At 29.6% G+C, this 25,892-nt stretch overlaps 3 protein-coding genes across 3 annotated transcripts in view; 1 reads left to right on the top strand and 2 right to left on the bottom strand.

Moving 5' to 3' along the window:
- The window catches only part of LOC143916079 (uncharacterized), a 104,243-nt gene that overhangs the window by 53,735 nt on the left and 24,616 nt on the right, over positions 1–25,892 (bottom strand). The gene's annotated exons all lie outside the window — the stretch shown is intronic.
- On the top strand, positions 19,875–22,361 carry LOC143916489 (zinc finger MYM-type protein 1-like). The gene is made up of 2 exons (XM_077437624.1): positions 19,875–20,073; positions 20,144–22,361. Exon 2 carries the CDS (start codon positions 20,187–20,189, stop codon positions 22,359–22,361), a length of 2,175 nt encoding a protein of 724 aa, XP_077293750.1. The 5' UTR covers positions 19,875–20,073; positions 20,144–20,186.
- Positions 23,351–25,755, bottom strand: LOC143916481 (pupal cuticle protein 20-like). The gene is made up of 5 exons (XM_077437613.1): positions 25,747–25,755; positions 24,994–25,184; positions 24,285–24,373; positions 23,819–23,986; positions 23,351–23,737 (listed from the first exon to the last, which is right to left on the bottom strand). Exons 1-5 carry the CDS (start codon positions 25,753–25,755, stop codon positions 23,643–23,645), a joined length of 552 nt encoding a protein of 183 aa, XP_077293739.1. The 3' UTR covers positions 23,351–23,642.

Here is a 25,892-nt window from a genome sequence, read left to right as displayed (position 1 = left end):
ACACTTGTGAAGAGTCTCGGTGATTACAACAAAATGTCTATACCCTTCAGGTATAAACACACATTACCTAAACACAATCTGCTTTAGGTCGACGACTTTAGAGAGTCTTTAATTAATATTATGTATTAGATGTATTATGAGCATTTATAAGGATTGTAAATAGGTTTTTGAGCTCTTTTTCCTATTACGCTGTACATATTAACATTATAATAATATAATAATATGATTACTAACAAAATTAAATTAAAATTGTAAAATAGAAAATGATCAGTAGATCAGTAGCTATTGAAATAGATATAAGATGTATTGTGAACAAAAATTTCGTAATAATAAAAAGCATTGAAAATAAGGATTTACACAGATTACTTAAGCGCAATCTGATTTTTGAATAACCTTTTGTTTAAATATTATACATGTATAAAATCTATTATGAATATTTAGAAGAATTGTAAATAGGTTTTTGAGCTCTTTTTCCTATTACGCTGTACATATTAACATTATAATAATATAATACTATGATTACTTACAAAATTAAATTAAAATTGTAAAATAGAAAATGATCAGTAGATCAGTAGCTAATAAAATAGATATAAGATATATTGTGAACATAATTTCGTAATAATAAAAAGCATTTAAAATAAGGATTTACACAGATTACTTAAACACAATCTGATTTTTGAATAACCTTTTGTTTAAATATTATACATGTATAAAATCTATTATGAATATTTAGAAGAATTGTAAATAGGTTTTTGAGCTCTTTTTCCTATAACGCTGTACATATTAACATTATAATAATATAATACTATGATTAATAACAAAATTAAATTAAAATTGTAAAATAGAAAATGATCAGTAGATCAGTAGCTAATAAAATAGATATAAGATATATTGTGAACATAATTTCGTAATAATAAAAAGCATTGAAAATAAGGATTTACACAGATTACTTAAACGCAATCTGATTTTTGAATAACCTTTTGTTTAAATATTATACATGTATAAAATCTATTATGAATATTTAGAAGAATTGTAAATAGGTTTTTGAAATCTTTTTCCTATTACGCTGTACATATTAACATTATAATAATGTAATACTATGATTACTTACAAAATTAAATTAAAATTGTAAAATAGAAAATGATCAGTAGATCAGTAGCTAATAAAATAGATATAAGATATATTGTGAACATAATTTCGTAATAATAAAAAGCATTTAAAATAAGGATTTACACAGATTACTTAAACACAATCTGATTTTTGAATAACCTTTTGTTTAAATATTATACATGTATAAAATCTATTATGAATATTTAGAAGAATTGTAAATAGGTTTTTGAAATCTTTTTCCTATTACGCTGTACATATTAACATTATAATAATATAATACTATGATTACTTACAAAATTAAATTAAAATTGTAAAATAGAAAATGATCAGTAGATCAGTAGCTAGTAAAATAGATATAAGATATATTGTGAACATAATTTCGTAATAATAAAAAGCATTTAAAATAAGGATTTACACAGATTACTTAAACGCAATCTGATTTTTGAATAACCTTTTGTTTAAATATTATACATGTATAAAATCTATTATGAATATTTAGAAGAATTGTAAATAGGTTTTTGAGCTCTTTTTCCTATTACGCTGTACATATTAACATTATAATAATATAATACTATGATTACTTACAAAATTATATTAAAATTGTAAAATAGAAAATGATCAGTAGATCAGTAGCTATTAAAATAGATATAAGATATATTGTGAACATAATTTCGTAATAATAAAAAGCATTAAAAATAAGGATTTACACAGATTACTTAAACACAATCTGATTTTTGAATAACCTTTTGTTTAAATATTATACATGTATAAAATCTATTATGAATATTTAGAAGAATTGTAAATAGGTTTTTGAGCTTGTTTTTTCTACTATGCTGCATACACTAACATTAAAACAAAATATGCAATACTAACAAAAGAAAATTTGTAAAATCACTTAATCAGTAACTATTAGAATACACCTAAGATGTGTTGTGAACTTAATTTATGGACAGTAAAAATTATTAAGGACGAGCAATGTATCAAATTAAATAGATGATTTGACTCAAATCGAATGAAATTCTTATAAAAACATTTAAAGACTTGGCTTTGACTTATAGTCTAACCATTTTCTTATCTAAAATTCGATGCCGATTTTGATTTTTATGCATACATACATATTATATAATAAACAAAATTTTTATATCAGATAATCGGTACAAATACAAATAACAACTATTTTTTAAATCAAATATCCCATACAGATTCGACTCTTATTTCTGCCTACACGGACCTTCGATTTTACACCATATCCTTATTTGGATCTTTATTATTTTAAACTCCTTCTTCTTTACAATTCGTAAATCTTTTTTATCTCCTTCTTATTGATGATTTTATCTTATTGCCTCGTTATTGTTTTTATGTTTCAATCTGAGTGTTTCTTTTATTAAACTAATACTTTGTATATAGACACATATTTATTTATTAATTCATTTAATAGCAAATTGCTAATTAAAACATGTAACCAACGTCAATGTAAAAACGTCTTCCGAACTTAATTCACTTTTATATGATATGAAATTGAAATCAATTAAACTTTCCACTTTGGAGACGAGAAGAATGAGAGGTCATATAAATGAAGTGTGTAAAATTATAAATAACCATTATAATTTACATATGATAACAATTAAAAGTAACACTCATCTGAGAGGTCACACTTTAAGACTACAAAATTATATTTGCTTCAAAACAATTGGAGAATCCTTCTTTTCAAATAGAGTCTATTCAATGAATTAGTAACTTCTAGTATCAAATTTATTTGTGTATTTCTTGGTTAGGTGAGTGGTCGATTCACCGCCAAAGATATAAGTTCAAAATTGCTGAAGAATTTTTGCTTCAAATTTAATTCGTATGCGCTTAAGGCAATTTTAAATTTTGATATATAAACTGAAAATATTACATTTTTCTCATTTACATAAAACACATATTTAAAATATGATATATTGCGTTACTATCAACTTAAATATTCCGTAGCTTACTTCTAACGGTATGCGTATATATTAATAATATAACTTAATTGCTATTTTCTTTTAATTCACAATATGTTTTTTAATCTTCACTATAAAGTGGCAAATTTTACGATTTTAAATTATGCGAAATGCGTCGATTTTACTCAAAGTTCACTTAAGCGAATTACAATATAATTAAAGCAGCTGGTTCTGAAATATTGAACGTCGATGTTCTCATCGATATCATTTTATTGAGGCCGACCACCATAAATTTTTCAACTTTTGCATTACCTACATATAAGCCTATCACGAAATTACGAACTTGTTAAATTCTCAGTTTACGAACGGGGATTTGATCGACCTTACAAATTTTACTTACTTGCAAATTTGCGCAATTACCAACAAGAGAAACAAAATGTGTGCATATTATGTGGGTGTTCTGCGTCAGACGACAAAATATTTCCTTAACCTTCTCCGAATAAAGTATTTTTGTTTCTACATATTATGAAGAGAAACTTTCTAAGAATTCTTTCAAATAAATTGACGCTGAAAATTGTCAAATAAATTGATAACCAAAAATTTGCCGTTTTATTTATTATATACACAATGATTTATACTCGACTGTTCGTATTATGTAATGAAGCGCTATCGTTTTCGGTCGAGATTCAGATCCTAATCATTTACATCGAGACATTCTTTAGAAGTTGAATCCGTATTTAAAACAATATTCTTACATTCGAATATTATTGTAGTAAATTTGGCCATGGTTTTCTTCCAATGGAGCCATTTACAACGAAAACAATTAACATTTCGCTCGGTATACTTGGATTATAAACGCCATTTAACCGACGTATGATTTAACTACCATGGTTATATCTCCTCAGATGATTGATTGAAGCCGTTGATTCGAATCATTAATTGAAGATCAACAATTATTTGTACATTCTTTCGCCAGAATTCTCCTCCGTTCAAGGTTTATCTTTTCACTTTTTTCATCAGTGAGAGTCTTCTTTACTTTCAAGTATCAATTGAATGTTTATATATTCATATGTTTATAAAATAAATAGATATTATTATATTGACTTTACACACATTGGCATTGACCGTAGTATCAATTGATCAAATGACCTAATTAACACGTCAATAGTACAAACCCGTATCTTTTTTTCAAACGTATAAATCTTACATCTGATATTTTATTTTATGTATTTAATTCCGCACGAAATATGATAATAACAATCCATTTTTATTTTATGTCCATGTGTGTATGTAATTAGCATTGAAAATGCGGGTTTAATCATAATAAAATGTAGACATATCCTTTTTTTGTATTGATGTTTCATTATTGTATTTTCATTAGGATTATTTTAATGCGAATAAAAAAACGGTGTAACCAACACACAACTTTTAGTTTTAGCATTAATGAAGAATAGGTACATAAATAAATTAAAAAATATATTAGCACGACTTTGGCTAACTTTTAAGATGATTTATACGTAATTTTCAATGAATTTATGCTATTTATGTACATACATTATTGCATATCAATCGTGTACGATACATTATATTATACAAAAAAACTTTGAAAAACAAGAAAACAATTTATTAGTTAGGTTTTTTTTATTATACAAAATATATAACTATACGTACAGACATCTTACAATAATTCTCAATAGTCTAGTTTATACTACCTCGTACATTTTTATTAAATTATTTATTTTATAACAGAAGCAAAAATTGAACAATATCAAAACAATGTTTGTTTTTAAAACAATCCAAAAGATAACAATATAAAAAACGGCCTAATTTAATTTGGTCGGTAGTTTCATTTCATTTGGTCGGCAAATAGATGATCAGTGTAATATTATCGGTCACTGACTGTTTAACTATTGTGTGTTGGTCAAAAATCCTAAAAACAATAAGCGGTTTACTGACCAAATATAGTTAATATAGTTAACTACTATCACAAAATTTTCGTATAAGTTACTGACTATTTATAGAAAAAAAAACTGACCATTTAAATTGTTTTCATAAAATAGTAATTAAGAAGATATTTATACTAATCATCCTTAATGGTTTAATGTGGACAGAATTATAACAAAATGAAGAGCAGGCATTTGTATGGGAAGTTTGGCGTAACATCTAAAATTTTGCGTCAAAATAGGTTATTTTGATCTATTTATATTTCATAAAGTGAGCTGACTTCGATTGAAAATAATTAATTCCGAGTATAATCTTTAATGCTGCTGATCATACTTGGATATTTGTGTGACTCCAAGTCGATCGTTTCCTATCAGAGTTTATCAATTTATCTGATTTCATTGTTCAAGCGATTCCTTCATCAAATCGGCAAAAACCATCCTACCCACCATGTAAACAATATTTGAATATGGTTTCAAAAATGTATTATCTATAACATAGATGTATCACTAATTTTCTTATTTATAGTATTTGTATTATGCTTATATGTCTGGTCACAAAGACGCATTAGAGTATTCTGTAACGTCACAGCAGCTAATATGTAAATAAATAAATGAATAAATTAATTAAGTTCATTAAGTTTTTGGGTATTTTTTGTGTTTAAATTGAAGATTATGAAAAACCTCAACGACTTTTATTTCCAAGATAATTATGAGATCATTAAAAAGTTCAAGCAAAACGGCGACTTTGAATTCTCGTTTATTAGTCAAAATTAATTATAATCGACCCAAATAAATTTTAATGAGTCTTTATATTTTTTAATATTTAAAAAATCGAAATTATTCCCAAAAAATAGACATTTTGTCGACATAAATCGATTGGTTGGAGGCACTTGACATTGTTTAAAACCAATTTGTTTTTATTATCTAACGTTTTTCACTCTGACCTACTGAAAATATATGTATTTTATTCTACATATGTAGATATATACCAGGAAGGCTTGACAGGAAGACCCCAATGCGCTTTTCTGGACAATTAATTACAAACATTGCAGCATTTTATTATTACATAAGTCACTGTATTTCCAGATGCTGAAAAACAGGAAATAACAATTAATTAATTATATAATTAATCCATTGAAACATCTATGGATTTTAGATTTGTACATAATTTTTACAAATTGTACATAAAATAAATACAGAAGATTTGTGACAACAGGAAAGATGATTTTTTGCCAATTTTGAGGAACCGTTTCAACAATGATAAGATAAAATTGGCAAACTCTGATAAGAAACGATCGGTTTGGAGTCAAAAATACCCCTAAATCTCTATATATACATTAAATCATAATTAGGTACATATTGTTAGTTTTTATACATTTTTGTTTTTCATTAAATTAAATTAAATTAGTGAAGTTGTTAAATTGAAAAAAAAAACATTATTTGAACACACAATTGACTTCTAATAATTTCATGTGTGCAATAAATAAATAATAATAAGCATAAAAGATTATAAAGTGTAGGTAAAAGATTTCGCCTCTTTTGCTTGGGGTCATATTCGTTGCATGATTGTTGCGCAAAAATGACTTACACGTACACAATTTTTCGAGTGTCAAAAGGTCTTCAGGTCGTTAATTGTCATCAAAATAATACCCAACGAAAAAATACACAGCTTTTTTTATACGCACGCATATTAATTTCATTTAACTATAAATAACAAATACATAAGTTGCGTACATTGATTCTGGCACCTACCCTTTAAAGTTTAAAATATGCAATTTTCGGTTCGAATAAGTACATACAATTTTTTTTATGCCATGGAAATCATAACACGGCATCTAAACCATATAATTTTCCAGTCGGTAATTTAAGGCGATGATATTTTGAAAATTATATCGTTACGATTCATCATTCGTATTTTCAAAGCGTAAAAGGTTACAAGATGTAGAAAAGATTAATCGAAAAAATTAAAAATATTTTATTGCATGCGTTTGTTTGAAGTAATTTGAAGCAATTTCGTACCAGCAGATTTCGTTTCCTGATATTCTAAAAAAATCATGATTAAAAATAAACAAAAATGACAATTTTAAGTGTATAATTTTACAATTCGAATAACAATGTTGTTTTCATTAAATCGTGGATATTTTTAAACGTACCGCAATAAAAAAACCCACAATGTTTATGATGCATTCGTAGGCATAATATTTTTGACCTTATGGCATTTTCATTTCAAAACATTACGCTAGTATAAATTTTTGCCACAGTAATTAAAAACTTTATATACATAGATACAGATGTAGACTTAAGCTTTGTATCGATGTTTAGGATGTCTTTAGAATCGGCAAACTTTGATATCTTTTATTGCCTTTTTATGGAAAATTTTATCGTTATTGCACTTTTCGCAATAGATTAAAATCGTCTACACTGCTTTGTTACAAAGGCAATCGCTCAGTCGATAAGATTGTTTCATTCTTTTGTCGTTGTGTCATATATGTGAAAATACTGTGCGTAAAGAATCTCGTTAGCCTTAATTGTAATCGTTTTATTATTATAAAATATTCTTTTTCATTGATTCATCCTGCAGAAGACGATCAATCATTAGACTCATCCTTTTTTTTATTCAATATTCTCTAAAAGGAACTAAACTTAGCCTTACAGTGGTCACCGATTCATTGATGATTTGTATTCATTCAGTGTTATATAATGAAACAATAAATCAATTCAATTAAATTATATACATACATACATATACGATTTCAAATTTTAGCTATGATGTATATACCAGTACGTATGTGAGTTTTTTTTTAGTATTTTCTTTTAGCATTATGTAACTTTTTTCGTTGAAAATGCACACGAACTCGTATTGCACATTGCCTATGTATCTATACGTAGGCAATAAATATTTTTTGATTCAAAACTTCTCTCCATAAGGTACAATTATACTGACCATAAGCGCCGCAGCTTTCTTGTTGCCTGTAATGAACAAAATTGTGATTAAAATGTCAAATTTATTTATGATTTATAGGCACCGAACTGTCTATCACTTTTGCAATAGCGTGCTTATGCTTCTACGTCTTCAATTTATATCACATTTTTATTTAAGAATATTATACATTTTATTTTGATATATAATTACATCTCTGCTTTATGGTAAGTACATTAGCGACAGCCACGATTCGAAAATATTTTGTCTTAAAATCGCTATAAATCCAAGACCAACTCTTATAGCAACAATTCTTATTTCAGGTTTAAATCACTGTAATAACATTGAGCCACAAAAAAAATTTACCAGAATGGAAGCTAAACAATATTACTTACTTCTTAATACTAAATTCGATCCACTGAGTTCAAATATGACAGTGGTTTTTGTTGGCTTGCTATAGTTTAACCTTTGAAGGACGGAGCGTCGAGATCGAACGAGTGTCCCGATCCGGGGTCGAGTAAGACCTCAGTATTTTTAATCAAAATACGGCTTTTCTCAATACAAATGGGTTCAATATTTATTTATTTATTTTTTACATATATATCATGAAGGCCTTACAGGTAATCCCGATGTGACTTCCTGGCCAATTACAAACATTGCAGCATTTTTTTTGTTATTATACAGGTCGCTGAATTACAAGACACTAAAAAACTCGCAAATTAACGAGACATATATGAATTGTATATCAATTTTGTTGTACATTAATCAATCTCAAATAGTGGTGACATAGTAGGTAGGAAGGATATTTAGCCAATTTTACTGGGAACCGTTTCAACAATTAAATCAGAAAAAAATTGCAAAATCTGATAGGAAACGATCGAACTGGAGTCACAAATATCCAGGTCTGAGCAGAAGCACTACAGATATACTCAGAAAAATTCTCAGCTCATGGGATCGAACCCGGCGCCTCTCGACGCTAAGCAGAAGCTTAACGACCGAGCTATGCTGCTGGCTAATATATGTATATATATTATATATTAGCCAGCTAATATATATCTTATTAATCATTTTATACGTCAACATAAAAAAGTTTTAGTCCTATAGCATGTTTTTGACTATTTTTGTATTAATAAATAACGACAAGCATCAACACGCAAACACACATAGATAAGGCCAACAGGCAACTGCGTGACTGCGTGACCACGCGCCAAAAAGCGACGAAAAAAATAGCTGTCTCTTTCTCTCGCATTGATTCATCGATCAACAAGAATATGTAAGCGAACAGTCAAAAACATGACTTATCGCTACTGCCTTTAAATCATACTTTGGAACGTAGAAATGTATTTTTTTACAATGTACCCCTTTTCTAAATCACGCAAAATCTATTAAAATAAATTTCTTGTAGTTCATTCTAGGAATACAAGAAATATAGAGTGTAAAGCTTTGAAAACCACATAGTTATTACGAAAATTGTAAAAATTGGGGCACTTGCATACCACACGTGAGGGAGTGAGGGACTTTTGCAGTATTTAATTCAAAGTCTAGTATTATTGTGCCAAAAGTGAGTATTGCAATCAATAGTCGGATGTTTTTTTCTATTGATTGTGGTATTTATAAGTCTCTAGCAAATTTCGAAAGCCAAAAATATATTTCTTTTCCGTAATTTTTAAATAAAAGCCAGTTTCGCTAATTTTTCACTTAACCGCGCTTATAAGGGTAAGTTTTCAATTTCAATATTTTTTTTATTTTATCTGAACGTACATACTTATTTGACCCGTAAATGATTTTAAATTAAAATATGGAATGTTCTAGGTGGGTGCGCAAATCGTTCATAAGTTAAGGTGAGCGAGAGAGATTGAGTGATGCGCTCTTGATTCTTCATTTCGCTCTTGCATCATCCATGCGGTCTCTAAACAACATGATGATTTAATTCAATTAAAGTTTAACTTAATTTAAGTACGTTTGGATAAAACAAAAAGGATTTACATAAAGAATCCCCATAAACGTGGAAAAATAAAAAAAATATCGAAAATATGTAGCTCATAATAATGTGTAAAAAAAATTGTATGTTTTTGACCTTTAAAATTTGGTAGATCATTAATTATTTATTAAGTATTAAGTAAAAAGGTAGATCATAGCAATTAAATCGATAGAAAAAGCCATGTGAAACGTAAAGGAGGTATGTAAAAAATATCTGACTATTGATTCCAGTACTCACTTTTGGGAAAGCAATACTATATTTTGAATTAAAGACTGCGAAAACCAAAAACCTGTAAAAAAATTTTAAACGCGCATATTTCTTAAACAAGAACAAGCTAACAAAACTTCAATAGGTCAAACTTGGTAAAGATTGATTAGTCTCCGCTCCGGTAAGTAAGCAACGTGATTTTTGCTCAGTGTAATCAATTCTAATAATGTTCACAAATCAAATGGACAAAACAATGATGATAACGAAGAAATGATTGAATATTTGTACATAAAACTACATATTTTGTAATTTATAGTTCATAAAATTTTTACATGGCATTTATAATAAAATAAAATATAAATGGGAAAATAAAATGAAAATGATTGTAATTATTTTTTAAGTCATAAATTAATACTGTGAATAAATAAAAATCAGACGATGTCCTCGTTTATGCATACATAAGATGCGTGAAACATAAGTTCATTTTTTTATATTCAATTTTGAGCAATATTTTTTGTGAGGAAAATACATCATTGATATTGACATAAAAATACAGGACGTTACAAAATGTTCCACTCATAAATTAAAATATTCTTAATGTCGTGTGATTGTATAGGCATTCGTATTATTAGACAATCTTTATTTTAATTAAGTGCCTTTGTTCAACGTAATATATTGATGTTGAATTTGTGTAAATTATTAAAAAATATATTAATTTTGACAATCATTTACTTAGGAAATATGCTAATTAGTTATCATTTCATAACAAATTGTCCTGATTTATTTCACAGCATTAATAGTTTCAATTCAACTGATATTTAACTTATATCAACAGCTTATATGTACATATTATTAAGGTAGTAATAATATAATATCATGTATTGGAAAATTTCAGCTGCAGATTCCATTGGTTTATATTGACCTCTTTACATTTCATAAAATGCTTAACTTTTTTCGGACTTTTTTTTTGTATTCAAATTAAAGGTACCCAAGGAAGCTTTCAACGATTTTTAATTTTATAAATAATCACGGGAACGTGATAAAAAATGATGATTTTCTGAAAATAACGCTACCCAAATACAACACGAACTTTCGAGCAAAATGGTGACTTTGAATTATCATTAATCAGTCAAAACTCATCATAATCAACCCAAATACACTTCGATATATTAATATAAAGCGTTTATTTATTTTTTAAATGACAAACAAAATTGAAACTATTCTCAAAAAAGAGATATATATATATATAAAAAAAACCTCCTTTTTATTACTATTACTAACCTCTTCTTAGTTCAGAATCGATTTTGTCGTGTGACGAAATTTGGGTACTTATCCGATAGTTCTCACACTTTGCCATTTTGTTCGATTTGGTAGTCAATATAAGTGGAAATGACGTCCGCCATTACCATGGTGAAAAATAATCGTAATAGACACGTTTGAAAATACTGCATCATCGTTCACGGTGACGTCTATCGTCCACACTGTTGCATTTTTCCACACTGTTCTGATAATTTTTTCCTTTTCACCCCCTTTCGCTATGGCACATTATGCACTTTGCTATACTCATGATCAAAGTTTACGGAGAGAATTGGTGATTTCTCAATTTAGAGAACTCTTCGTATTAACCCAACCAATAAACAAATTAAAATAATTTGTAAATAATAATTACATAATATTGTATTTAAAAATAAAATTCTCTAAAACTAAAATGTATAAAATAAAAAAAAATGTTTTGTAAAAACTAGCCTCTTCTATGTTTTGTTTATAAAATTAAAACGATATATAAAAAAATAAATATATATATGTATATGTACTAAAATATATAAAATATAAAAAAAAATTAATGATAAGGATTCCAATCAAAAAGATTTCAATGATTGAGATTTCAATCAAAATTATGATCCCGACTTAAACTAATGTAATTAAATATATTACTAAGAGGTTTGGGCCTCCTTTATGTCATTACTTACGTACTTACGGGGCTCAAACCTCTTAGTAATATATTTAATTCCATTAGTTTAAGCCGGGATCATAATTTTGATTGAAATCCCAATCATTGAAATCTTGTTGATTGAAATCCTAATTAATATTTTTGTCGAGTTAAATGGATTGTTTGGAGGACATTGGACAATAGAACAAAGGACATTGTTTAAAATCAATGATTTTTTCTTGTTTAACGTTCCGTTGATATGATGAAAGTTTTCCACTGGGGTCCATCGATGAACATCTAAAATTCGAAACTCATTGAACTTGCAATGCCGCATAATAACTATGTATGTCAATCGGTGCAAGATAGAGTAATCATCAAGTGATCATATCTAATTAAAATTCGCGTGGCATTTGATAGTGAAAACCGACCTCAACGAAACGGTACCTCATATATGTACCTGAGACTGGGGTATGAGCATGAAAGGCAGACCTTTTGTTTCGTTTGAGTACTCTTATAATACACACACACATGTGTGTAATCGTCATTACCGCGTCAACATTCCGTGGATGACCTACTGCCTCATGCATATATGATGACCTTGCCCGGAGACATGGGATGCTGGTGTGACCCATGGTACCTTGAGATTGATTAATACGACCATACGAAATCCACCCGCAGTTTCGTCAACCCGATACATTAACTAATAAACGATGATATTTCGTATGAAACTTTCCAAGATGGGACACTTATGATTTATTGGGTACACATATGTATATGGATGGAATCAATAAGATGAAAAGTCACAAAGACACGATTTTTTTTAGATTAACATATTACGCAAAAGACGATTGACTCGTTCGTGTCCGAGTTAATGCAGATTCAATATACTTAATATTCGTTCGGATCTGATTCTAATTGGATTAAGCTTTTATATACTGTGTGGTATCCGTATTCAATTCGTATTATATTATTCATATTTTAGTATATTTTTAAACGTTTTATTATTATATATACAAAGTTCAAATTGATTGAAACGTTACTAGCTATTAAGAAACCTTTCGCCACTTTCAATTTTAACAATTGACTAATCGAGTCAAAGGCCAAATTAACCAATTATTTTAACAACGTAGTGCCATCTCTAACATAATAAATGACACTGATTATAAATTGGAATTAATAAATAAATATTATTTTGTGTCGTCAGTGTATAACGAACATTTATTAATGAAACTTTTCCTATGAAATTTGCAATTCATGTTCGATGCAATTATTTATAATCTACATACATATGTATGTACGTATATAAGACATACATAAGTCATTCAGAAACTGACTTACATATATAGATATAAGTAAGTCAGTTTCTTCATATGTTATGTGAATTGAATCTATCAAAGGTTGTGTACCTACATATATGTATATTGAAAATATGTATGTATGTTTGTATATATGTATGTATGAGCCGCTATATTTGAAAGTGGCATAATTCAACTTATCTTCATGTCGAAAAATATTTCGGAAAACATTAAACATCATGTTTTGCGTTTGACAATATTTAAAAATACTAGTGGTCTGTAATTCGTTTATTCTGCTTTTCCGAGATTCTGGATGTATCGAATTAAAATAAGTGGTAGCAATTTGTGAATTAAGTCAAACAGAAATTTTTGGAACTGAAAATTTGACTTTCGCCACTTCAAATATAACAGCTCATATACATTTATCCATTAATTATAACGACAAAATTAAATGATTTTATAATAAAAATACGCATACTTTTTATATTGTCTATATACATATATATAAAATTGAATGTCTATTTGTCTGTCTGTCTGTCTGTTTGTCTGTCTGTTTGTCTGTCTGTTTGTCTGTCTGATTGTCTGTCTATTTTTCTGTCTGTTTGTCTGTCTGTTTGTCTGTCTATCTGTCTGTCTGTCTGTCTGTCTGGTTGTCTGTCTGTTTGCCTATGTGTTTGTCTGTCTATTTGTATGTCTGTTTGTCTGTCCAGTATAGGCTCCTAAGCCACTCAACCGATTACGATGGAACTTTCAGGAATTTTTATATGCATATTTGAAGCGCCATTATGTAGTCATGGAAATGTGTTCGTTGGTAACCACGTTACCAGTTGGTGTAATATGACACGACTTTGAAGAGACGTTAGTTGACCTCCAACTATCACTTGAAACGGGAACGGGAATTGAATGCCTTATTTTGGCTTTGCAACGCATGCCGGATTCAGCTAGTACTTAATATTTAATAACAATACATAAAATAATGCCCACAATGTTTATTTAAGGAAGTAGCGTAGCCCTCGCGCAACATTTATGGAAGGCCTCCAAATCTGATTTTAAAAAATATGAAATGAAACTAAAATTAATTGTTGATACATTTTTACATATGACTATCAGTATAATAATTCTAGAAAAAAAATCATCTTTCTCGATTTAAGGTTTGAAAAATTTTGTGATGAGTCTTATGGATATATTTCCAATTGAGTATTTTTTTTTAATAATAGCGATATTTGATATATCTTTTAAAATAGCGTTAATTGAACCCAAATAAATGGATTTTTATGGTCTGCAACGATACCAAGCCGAAATAGTTGCTTGGGTCTTTTTACACTTTTGGGTCGTGAAATAAAGGTGAACAAGTGTATGACTGGAGTAATTTTCTTACTTTCGATTTTTTCGACACTGTTGAATTATATTGAGTGTAATAATAAATATATATATATGTATATATATATATATATATATATATATATATATATATATATATATATATATATATATATATATATATATATATATATATATATATATATATATATATATACATATATTTCGTTCAGAGAGCGGAGTAATAATTAGGAATAGAGAAGAAATCATAGACAGAGTTTACACGTTCTATGCAAAACTATACGAGAACGACAACAGCCAATTCCCCGCTCTGGAATCGACACACGGCCAAAGGGTTCCTGCAGTATTGCCTAGCGAAGTAGAGGCCGCGCTAAAAACTGCAAAGAACGGTAAAACCCCAGGGGAAGATAATATTCCCCCTAATTAATATCTTAGCTAGGCTTTTCAGCAAATGCATCCAGAACCAAGCTATACCAGAAGGATGGAATAACGCAACTATCATTTTAATACACAAAAAAGGCGACAAAAGCGATATCAAGAACTACCGACCCATTAGTCTACTTTCAGCGGTCTACAAGCTCTTCACGAAGGTTATTACAGAAAGGCTGAAGAATATCCTCGACGAGAACCAACCTATAGAGCAGGCAGGGCTTAGGGCAAATTTCAGCACAATGGACCACCTCCAAGTAGTTGGCGAACTAATCGAGCGCGCCAACGAATATCAACGGCCATTGTGCCTAGGTTTCGTCGATTATGAGAAAGCCTTCGATACAGTTAGTCATAATGCAGTACTTAACGCTCTAAAAACACAGGGAGTGCCGGAACCCTATGTGGGACTGTTAGCTGCAATATATAAGAATGTCACAGCTTCGGTTAAAATTTTTTCAGGTACAGATAGATTTAGCATAGGAAAAGGAGTAAGACAAGGAGATACAATCTCGCCCAAGTTATTCAATGCGGTGCTTGAGGGAGTTTTCAGGAAATTGGATTGGGATACAGCCGGAGTAAGCATCAATGGTCGCTTTTTGAGTCACCTTCGGTTCGCAGACGATATAGTTCTAGTTGCTCGTGATTCAGCTGACCTACTCATCAGACTAACACAGCTGGACAAGGAAAGTAGAAAAGTAGGATTAAAAATTAACGTAGATAAGACTAAACTAATGTTCAATAGTTATTGCATGCCTGATAGCATCCCCTTAGATGATAAACCAGTAGAAGTAGTAAATAATTATTTATATTTAGGTCAAATAATTGACATGTCTGGTAGTAAAAATGAAGAGATAAAGAGACGTATGAAATTAGGGTGGAGTGCATTTGGACGGATGAATGCTGTTTTTAAATCAAAAATGCCACTCTGCCTGAAGAAAAGGATCTTTGATCAATGCGTTTTGCCAGTGATGACGTATGGATGTGAAACTTGGACACTGAACGCCAAGATGCAAAATAAAATCCAATGCACTCAAAGAAGTATGGAACGCTGTATGCTTGGCATAACGAGGAAAGACAGGAAGCGGAACACGTGGGTGAGAAATATGACAAGGGTAGTGGACATAGTGGATAGAGTGAAGAGATTGAAATGGCAATGGGCGGGTCACGTAGCTAGGAGGATGGACGAAAGGTGGACAAAAGAAGTGCTTGAATGGTACCCGAGAGAAGGCAAAAGAGTAAAAGGAAGACCGCAAGGCAGATGGGTGAACGAAATTAGGAAAATGTGCGGAATGAGATGGATGAGTGTTGCGCAAAACAGAGACGAGTGGAAGCGTGTTGGAGAGGCCTTCATCCAGCAGTGGATGGCGAATGGCTGTAAATGATGATGATGATATATATTTGGATCCCCTGTCAAGCTGGGCTCTCATGCTTTGCATGACTTAGCTATGAGCTAGCTACGCCACCTACGAGTAATGCTAAATAATCATTCGACTACTTTTCGTCGCCCTGATTAAATGATGATTATTAGATCAAATATATAATTTTGAAAGATACTTTGTATGTAACTATTGTTGGTTCGTAGAAAAATAAATATCTATTTATTCAGATAAATTTAAATAAAATAAAACTATTCAAATAAATTTAATATAATGTTTACTATTAGGTTGGCCATGCTTAAACGGTTTATATTAAAAATACCAAGTGAAGCCGGGTAAAAACACTAGTATTAAATACTTTGCAATTACTAATCAATTTTTAATTTTAAATCGATGTTGAAAACACCGATGAAAATTCATTTTAATACACTTTGCATTTGCATTTTCATATCCACATAATATATTTTAAAGCTCAAGTTCAAGTTCTAATATTGGTTGTTTATTTGTATTATATTATATACCTAAACGAGTTACATATAAATAATAATAAATTGATTCCAAATAAAACAAATAATCAACTTTCATTTTGTGATATGTCTGAAAATATGGGCTGGTTCTTCAATACATAATTCAAAGGCAACAAGAAAAATACCGAAGCTGAAACTAATCAGTCTTTACTAAATTTACCCACTAGCTTCGAATATGTCAATGATTTTTGATGGTTTTTTTCTCGTTTATGAGATATGAGCGTCTTTAACTCAAAATCTAGGATCGATGTGCCAAAATTGAGTATTGGAATCAATAGTCAAACATTTTTTATATTGATTGTGATTCTTTGTCGCCTTAAAACACTAACATATATTTAATTATCTATCGAATTTAAATATCAAAAATATACTTTTTTTAACACATTTCTTTCCCGTAATATTTCGCTAATTTTATTAACATAATACGTTAATAATATTGGTTTTTCATCTCAATATTTTTATCTAAACATTATAAAAAAGATTAATCTCCGCTCCAGTAAGTAAATAAAGTAAAAATGAGCATGATTTGTTGCTCAGTGTTACTAGAACGCGCCATTGACAGTGGTCAATCTGCAAGTACTTATATATATAATCATTATATTAATAAATACATATGTAAAAAACATACCAGCCAGTTTAATACTACATAAATACATACACTGCATATATATGTAGGCTAAATGATCTCAATTATTTAAACTTGTTTGCCGTGGTTCAGAAACTAGGTGCAATGTATGTAATTAAAAATCACATCGCGAGATGTCATCGAAATTGAATTAATAATTAACCGAATTCATTTCAAAGCCGATCATTGCACTTTGTCGATCATTTTAATGGCTTAAATTGAACGAAAAGGATATTATAAATCGACTGTGGTTTCAACGAAACGACATCATATCCCGAAAGATTGATTGCGCTCAAAGTTCAATGATCGTATCATTGCTAGAAATTTCCTCCAATCTTGCGGTTTTACTCATTTGGATTACTTTCTTTAGAATTATTTGAAAAAAAAACGCATGCCAATAATTCAGAAATACCCGATTAACAACATTTGAGCATTGACTCATTTTAATTCTGAAATGTTTAATGTAGTAGTGGTTGTGATATGAATTGTTATATGTAATTGATATATCAAACTTTCAGATATAAAAAAACTTCAAGATGTTTACTCATAAAATAAAATAAAATATGCACTAGTGCTACCAAAGATGTATCATCTACTGACTCTGATTGTCTTCTATTATTTAATTCAACGAATACTAATAAAAATTCGGATTTCACAAACTTAACATCATTATAAATACTATAAGAATAAATTATCTAGAAGATATAAATAATTTAAAAGGGCAAAATAAAATAATAAAATATTGTTCTAAAAAAATTACTACTTCCGGTTTACTTTTGATTTGACTACTTAGAGAGATTTGAAAGCTGAAAAGTACTACAAATGAAAGATAAAATACCTGACTATAGATTCCAATATTCATTTTGAACAGGAAATTGACAGATTTTGAGACATCAACCGAACAACACCAAGATATAGAAAAATTGCGCGATTAAAAAAACACATATGTCTCCGAATCACGAGTCAATCAACACTTTTCATTACCAGATTCGTGTTCACTGGACATAGATCTATAAGAAAAGTCATATCTCGTCTCTGAACCAAAAAAAAAAGTCGTCATATGTCGAACAGTGTTATCTCCCCATTTAATCGTTACAAAAATGTGTATCTCACGTGGTTTTAAGATGATGGACCTCTGACCGGTTGAGGTTTCGGGATTTTTACCTTTGTGGGGTCATCGGGCTAAGTCACAACACAACCGTTGCATAACTTCTTGCACCGAGGCATCGTTCGTTGGCTAACAATCTGCATGATCGTGTGTATCTCTGAGCACACTACTGGCATTGTTGTTACTTCTTTTACCACTTTCTTGGTCGGTCGACTTTACGCAATTCAACACAATTTGTCCCACGGAGTAGGTGGATTCTTGTGAGAACGCTTTGCTCCAATCGGCACGTGTCTGCTTACATAATGTCAAAAGTGCTTTTGTGCTCGCGTTGTAATTGGTCTGAAAATGCACAGAATAAAAAATAATGTGTAATATTCCATTTCAGTTACATATATGTATATTGTATGATTATGATAATATTGAATAGATCGTATGTTCACATAAATTACTCACTTGTATTAATTACGATAATTGTACACATAAATTTCAAGCTTTGGAAATTGATATAATATAATAGGAGTGTTTCATTAACATTTATGTATGTATCTACATATTTATCGAGTAAATTATCATAAATTTTACTTTTCTCCTAATGATTTTGAGATTAAGCATTGAAAAAGTTTTCTACACAAATCTACATATTTACAATGTACATATATACAAGATGCAAGAATAATTAATGATTTTATACAATGCATATATATGTATGTATATATATATACATATATATATATATATATATATATATATATATATATATATATATATATATATATATACATATATATATATATATATATATATATATATATATATATATATATCAGTGGCGTGCGGTCCATGGATGCGGTGGATGCGGCGCATCCCCTATAACTTTAAAAAGCCAAGAGTATTTTTAATAAATATTTGAATTTCGCTTCGATGTATTCTTAGTGATGTACGTGATTATGATGTAGTATATGATATATATTTCACATATCACGTGTTTTTTGTTACATGATGCATTATATAGGATCTTTTGATAATTTTTATTAAGGATTCGCATAGGCCGCATTCGCATAGGCCGGCCACAGGCGAGTGACGCTGGCGAGTAGACGCTGAGTGAAGTGCGCGCGCGTCATGGATTCGGAGTCGCGACCGATCCCATTTGCGCATGCGCACTATGAGGCTGTCTTATTCGCGCGGACGCGTTGACACTTGTTTAACCTCTACGGTGGATTCGGTTTCTCTGTTTGCTTATCTATTGAGTTTCACTTGGAAGCCGCTGTTGATCGATATTTCCGCACGCTACGCCCCAAGTTATTTATCAAAAAGCTAGCCGATTCATTTCTTTAGACGAAGTTAATCATTTATACTGTAAGTTGGTTATTTTTTACTTTTGAATTAAGTTTTCATTTTAATTAGTTTCGTCTAACTTTATTTTTAGTTTACTGTTCCACTACTTACGAGTTTTCATTATTGCCTTTAATATGGATATCGAAAATAACAATGAGAGTGGACTTGTCGTCGAGATCAATAATAATTGCAATTGTTCAATTGAAAATGTGCTGAAAAGAAGATTTGCTTCTCTCCCATTTAATGAAAAGGAGATTATTGTTAAGAGCCCCAAACCCACACCAATATTAAATATTCAGTCTAAAACAAAAACATTTAAAAGGTACACAGAAACATACGAAAAAATTTCATGGATTTGTGGATGTGCTCACTTAACGAAATTATTCTGTTGGCCATGTATTTTATTTTCTCAAGAAGTGAATGTCTGGAGTAAATTTGGATTTTCTGACCTAAACAATTTAAGTAAATCGCGCAAGAGACATGAATGTTCTCAAGCTCACATATGTTCTGCTGCTCAATTTAAAAAATTTGGAAAGGGACCTCGTATAGAAAATTTTTTAAGTGCTCAATTTAAAGCAAATATTGAAATGCACAACAAAGAAGTTACTGCAAATAGATACATTTTGTCGAAATTAATAAGCGCGATCTGTTTTTTAGCAAAACAAGAACAACCTTTACGAGGACATTTTGAGCACCAGGAATCGGAAAATAGAGGGAATTATATTGAATTGCTGTATCTGTTGAGTGAATCAGACATAAAATTGAAAACTCATTTAGATAACTCTACGGTGTTTACTGGACTATCGAACCATATACAAAATGACTTGGTATCCGCAATATCAAAAGTCTTGCTAGATGAGATTAAAACTGAAATACGTGCATCAAAATTTGTTTCCATAATTGTGGACGAATCTACAGATATCAGTCGCAAAGCTCAGCTATCTACTATTTTTAGATATGTAGATGAAAATAATGAAATTCAGGAGAGATTTGTTGGATTTGTCGATGTTAGTCCCAATAGAACAGCTAATGCTCTTTTTCAGCACATACGTGAGACCTTGGAAGAATTTGGTTGTTTGGACAAATTAATTGCACAAACGTACGATGGAGCGGCTGTAATGTCCGGGGAGCATAATGGAGTGCAACGAAAAATTCGAGATATTTGTCCTAATTCTTTATTTGTCCATTGTTACGCTCACAGATTGAATTTAGTTTTGTCGCAATCTGTTAAACATATATCCGGATGCAAACGTTTTTTCAGCCGTATGTTGTCATTTTCAACTTTTTTTTGTAAGTCTTCAAGAAGAATTTCCCTTCTCGATTGTCAAATAAAAAAACGATTTCCCACTGCTGCCCCTACACGATGGAACTACAATAGCAAAATTTTAAATATGATATTAGAATATCAAACAGAATTAATGGAAATATTTAATCAAATAATTAATGACGAAGACGAATGGGATACTGATGCTGTCATAAATGCTGAAGTCCTTCATCGTTATTTAAAAGAGTTTGAATTCAATTTCAATTTGCATTTATTTTCTGCAATATTTAATTCGGCAAATTTTTTATTTGAAATTTTACAAAAAAAAACCTTTGACATATCGTATTGCGTAAGTGAAATTAAAAAATTTGTAAAATATTTAGATAACAAAAAAGACGATTTTGATTCATTGTGGAACAAAGTAATAACTAAAAATTTTAATAGAAAAAGAAAATATGCTGAATGTGAAGAAGATGTGAAAACAACGTATAAACTTCACTATTCTGAAATTTTAGAAACTCTTTCAGTAAATACAACCAATCGATTTCGAGATATCGAAAATTTAAAATTTCTCGAATTTTTTAACGTCAAAAAATTTAAAGAATATGAAAATAATTTTCCAGATTTCCTATTTAAATCACTCCACCTAACTTATGGAAAATACTTTGATTTTATGAAATTAAAAAGCGAATTAATTTACATGTACTCAACGCAAGATTTTCATTTGAAATCTATAAATGACGTAAAGGAATTAATTGTGAAAGATGATCTAATAGACGTTTTGGAACAAGTATTTAGTTTAATACAATTAATTTGTACGATACCTTCCACGAGCGCATCGGCTGAACGATCATTTTCGACTATGAAAAGAATTAAAACGTTCACCAGAAGTAGTCAAAGTGAAGAAAGACTCTCTGGTCTTGCTTTAATTGCAATCGAAAAGAAAATAATGTCAAATTTAAAAAACAATAAAAAATTCTATGATGCGGTTATCGATGAATTTTGTAAAAAGGAACGAAGAATAAAATTAAATTTTAAAAAATAAATTGGTCGGTTTTTTTTTTCAAACAAGGGACAGCATCCCTTGTTTGAAAAGTCACCGCCCGCCACTGATATATATATATATATATATATATATATATATATATATATATATATATATATATATATATATATATATATATATATATATATATATATATATATATATATGTACATATTTCAAATTGCATAATTACAGTTCATTCGTTTCATCTTATCCAATTTGTATAAAAAACATAATTGCTCAATCCTTGTACATATTAACTTTCATCCAATTACATGTAAGTAATACTTGAAACAGACATTCTACATTGATTTCTTCATCGATTTCAATGAAACATATAAGGAGGAAAGGTTTTTATTAGTTTGCAAAGAATAGTTCACTATACTTATCTTGTAAAAAGTGTAATAAATATTTTTATTAGTTCAAATGTTTATTTTGAACTTTTTTGAGATCAATTCATAAAAATTGTTGTGTATATAATATAAAACTATATTGGATGAAACTGTGGGAAGTTGGTTTTAATTGTAATAATAATAAAGTGATGATTGTACTGTTAATATAATCACAAATAATGTTCGAAGTCCTGAAAAGAAGAAAGTGATTAAACATTTAAAAGAAAGACATATGTATTTGGTCAATTTTTTTTATTATTTTTCATAAATACATTTTCATGCATTGCTTACGTTTACATTTTGAGTTCACGCACTCGATTTGGTAAAATCTTTTAATAATTAAATGAATTAATATACAATTGAATAATTATAATGAAATGATTCGCGATGGTTGTCGTCAAGGGCTCACCATTTATAATACATGGTTTAATAAATACAATTTATTTTTTTCAAATTTACATACAATGCCTCGATCTTAATGTGAGATCATAACGCAGATGAAAGTATTATATTTACATATCACCACATAAATTTTGCCACTTTTCTATCTAAACGCTATCCATATGATACATTTTATATTACAACACGTTGGTGGCTTACTTTATGTATATCTACAAATTTATGTGCAGATTATAAATAATTATTAGTGCGAAAAAATAAACAAACAAAAATTAATCGATTTCCTGCTGTAGAAATTGTGTGAATTATATGTCTCGAGCAAGAAACATATATTTCATCACGTTGGATTGTTAAAGATGAGAAACGTGCAATACAGGAAAGATTTAACTTAGCGTTAATTATCTCTTGGTATAAATTAGTCGTCGAGAAAGCTCGTATTCCGGTCGATTGCTTAATGAGTGCCATATTGGATTTTTATGCAATTTTTAAATTAATATCTATAACCTCCGTTTCCAGCTGGTTTTGATGGTGGGACATATTGATTGCTAGGACCTCCTGATGGGTAACCATTGCCGTTACCAGATGCTGAAAAAATATAATATTGTATATAAATTTGCCGTGTAGATAGGTTTAATATTTAGTTCAATGCTGATGAATTTTATATACCAGATCCAGCAGCTTCTTCGGCAGCATTTTGTTGAAGAGATTGCAAGATTTCTTCTGGGATTGGGGGAGGAGTTGGGAGATGATCTCCTTTAGCTTGGAAACCGTTCTCATCAGCGGTGTAAGTTATGGTGTAGATTTTTCCATCAGGTCCAGGATAAGAGAAAGATCCTATAATTTCAATTAATATTTTTTGAGTCCGGAAGAAGTTTTAATGAAATATAAATATTTGACACTCTCAATTCATCTAAATTTAGCCACCGGAGTAACCTTTAGAATGTCGTGAGCAAAGAGAAAGATTCTCAACTCGAGATATATCCGAGCGGATGAGGCAATATTGCCGTTGAATTATATTCATTTGATCCTTTTCGTGACTATCACATAATTCAAAACAGTAACAGTGGTTGAAACCATTATGAACAATTTATGATCGTTTTAGATTTTAGTTTTTGAATTAAGTCATTCTTACCGACAGCGGATTGGGCTTCGGTTTCTGGGTTGCCTTTGTTTTTCAGTTCTCCTTCTTCTTGCACTTTGATTCCGTTCGCAGATTCATAGCTGAAATATTTGGTTTTTTTAATGAAATTGTAATTATACACATGATTCAAATTCATATAATTAATGTTAACATTTAATATACATATATTATATTTCGAATGTACAAAGAGGACTTTACACATATACTAGGTCGAAACTAAATATGTATAAATTTATATTATATATCCTATTAAAGATAAATTGATATTAATTAAATAATTATTAAATGCAAGTAAAATATTTTAAATAAATTACTATCCTCGAATTTTCAATTTAAAAGATTACGTTTTCATTCATAAAAAAATCCGAAAATTTCTCCATTTGAATGTGGATTATTTACTATATAGTGAATAAGTTATCTTGGGAAAGGTATTTTCCCTTTCACCTTCTGGAGCGGATATAATGGAATGATTTTGGTAGTTAGTAAGTTAGTTTAACAATTTTTTTTAGATAAATTTTACAAACTCTAACAGAAGACAGTTGATCTGGATCCAGATCTTACCAGTAGCAATACACATTCTCGTATTCATCAAGAAAATTTAATAAACTTCGATTCATTGAGAACCCAATAATTCGTATTAAAATTATGGTCACTTTCGAGTCTTGATCTAAAACAGTTTTCTTCGAATTGTATGACTAACCTGTATTTGTAAGATCCATCTCCGTTGTTTTCATTGGTTTGCGAGATGATTTCAATTGGGGGCTGAGCTGGTCCTCCTCCAGGAGCCAAAAGTCCTGGACCACCACCAGAATGATGAGCTCCCGATGGAGGCAAGTAGGTGTTTTCTAATCTGCCGCAGAATGCGGAGGCGATCAAACAAGCAAATACGAACTGTAAAAATGCAAACATTATTTATATATATAAGATATAGAGCAATCTTAATTCGACCCATTTTGAAAATGAAAGACAATCAAATTATTAAATTTATATTACTGTAAACCACGCTTTAGTGTATCAAAATGAATTACATTCAATGTTAAATTAGAGTATATTTTATATTTTATATTTAACCATCCTTTTAAAATATGGAGCAGTATATTGTAAGTTGTTTAATTGCTTACGAATGAAATTTAAAACATCATATTAAAAGAATCATATAATATGACGTCACAAAAAATTTAGTTACTTTAACTAGAATTGAGCACAAGTGTAAATGGATTGAAACTATCTGGATGATTTTAGTATTAAAAAAATAAGTGGATCGATTACAATTTGAATAAATAAGCATCGTTTGAATTTATGTAGCAAGATTTTGTTCAAAGCTAAAGTAATTAGGGTATGAAATTGAAATTAGAGCAAATGTTTAAATACGGTAATTTTTAATGAGAGCAATTTAAATGTGGTTTTAATTAAGGGTGAATTTTAAAATGGTTAACAAAGGTTGTCAGCTCACCAGTTTCATGTTGATTGGAGTTTTTTGGCGAGGTACTACCCTTAATGGATGAGAGCGAAGCAGTTGGAAACTGTATCGACCGAAGCTCAATGATCTTCAACTAAAGATGCTCCAGTATTTATACTGTTCAAGATGCTCTTCACTTG

Source organism: Arctopsyche grandis, chromosome 1, assembly GCF_051622035.1.
Source record: "Arctopsyche grandis isolate Sample6627 chromosome 1, ASM5162203v2, whole genome shotgun sequence".
NCBI lineage: Eukaryota > Metazoa > Arthropoda > Insecta > Trichoptera > Hydropsychidae > Arctopsyche > Arctopsyche grandis.
This window is presented reverse-complemented; position numbering and strand designations above follow the sequence as displayed.

Bases quoted from the DNA above. Each gene is read 5' to 3' on its own strand.
- LOC143916481 (XM_077437613.1), bottom strand. The intron at 23,987-24,284 runs GTAAGAATGACT...TTGAAATTATAG, and splicing joins CGAAGCCCAATCCGCTGTCG to GATCTTTCTCTTATCCTGGA. The intron at 23,738-23,818 runs GTATATAAAATT...ATATTTTTTCAG, and splicing joins CGAAGAAGCTGCTGGATCTG to CATCTGGTAACGGCAATGGT.
- LOC143916489 (XM_077437624.1), top strand. From the start codon at position 20,187: ATGGATATCGAAAATAACAATGAGAGTGGACTTGTCGTCGAGATCAAT.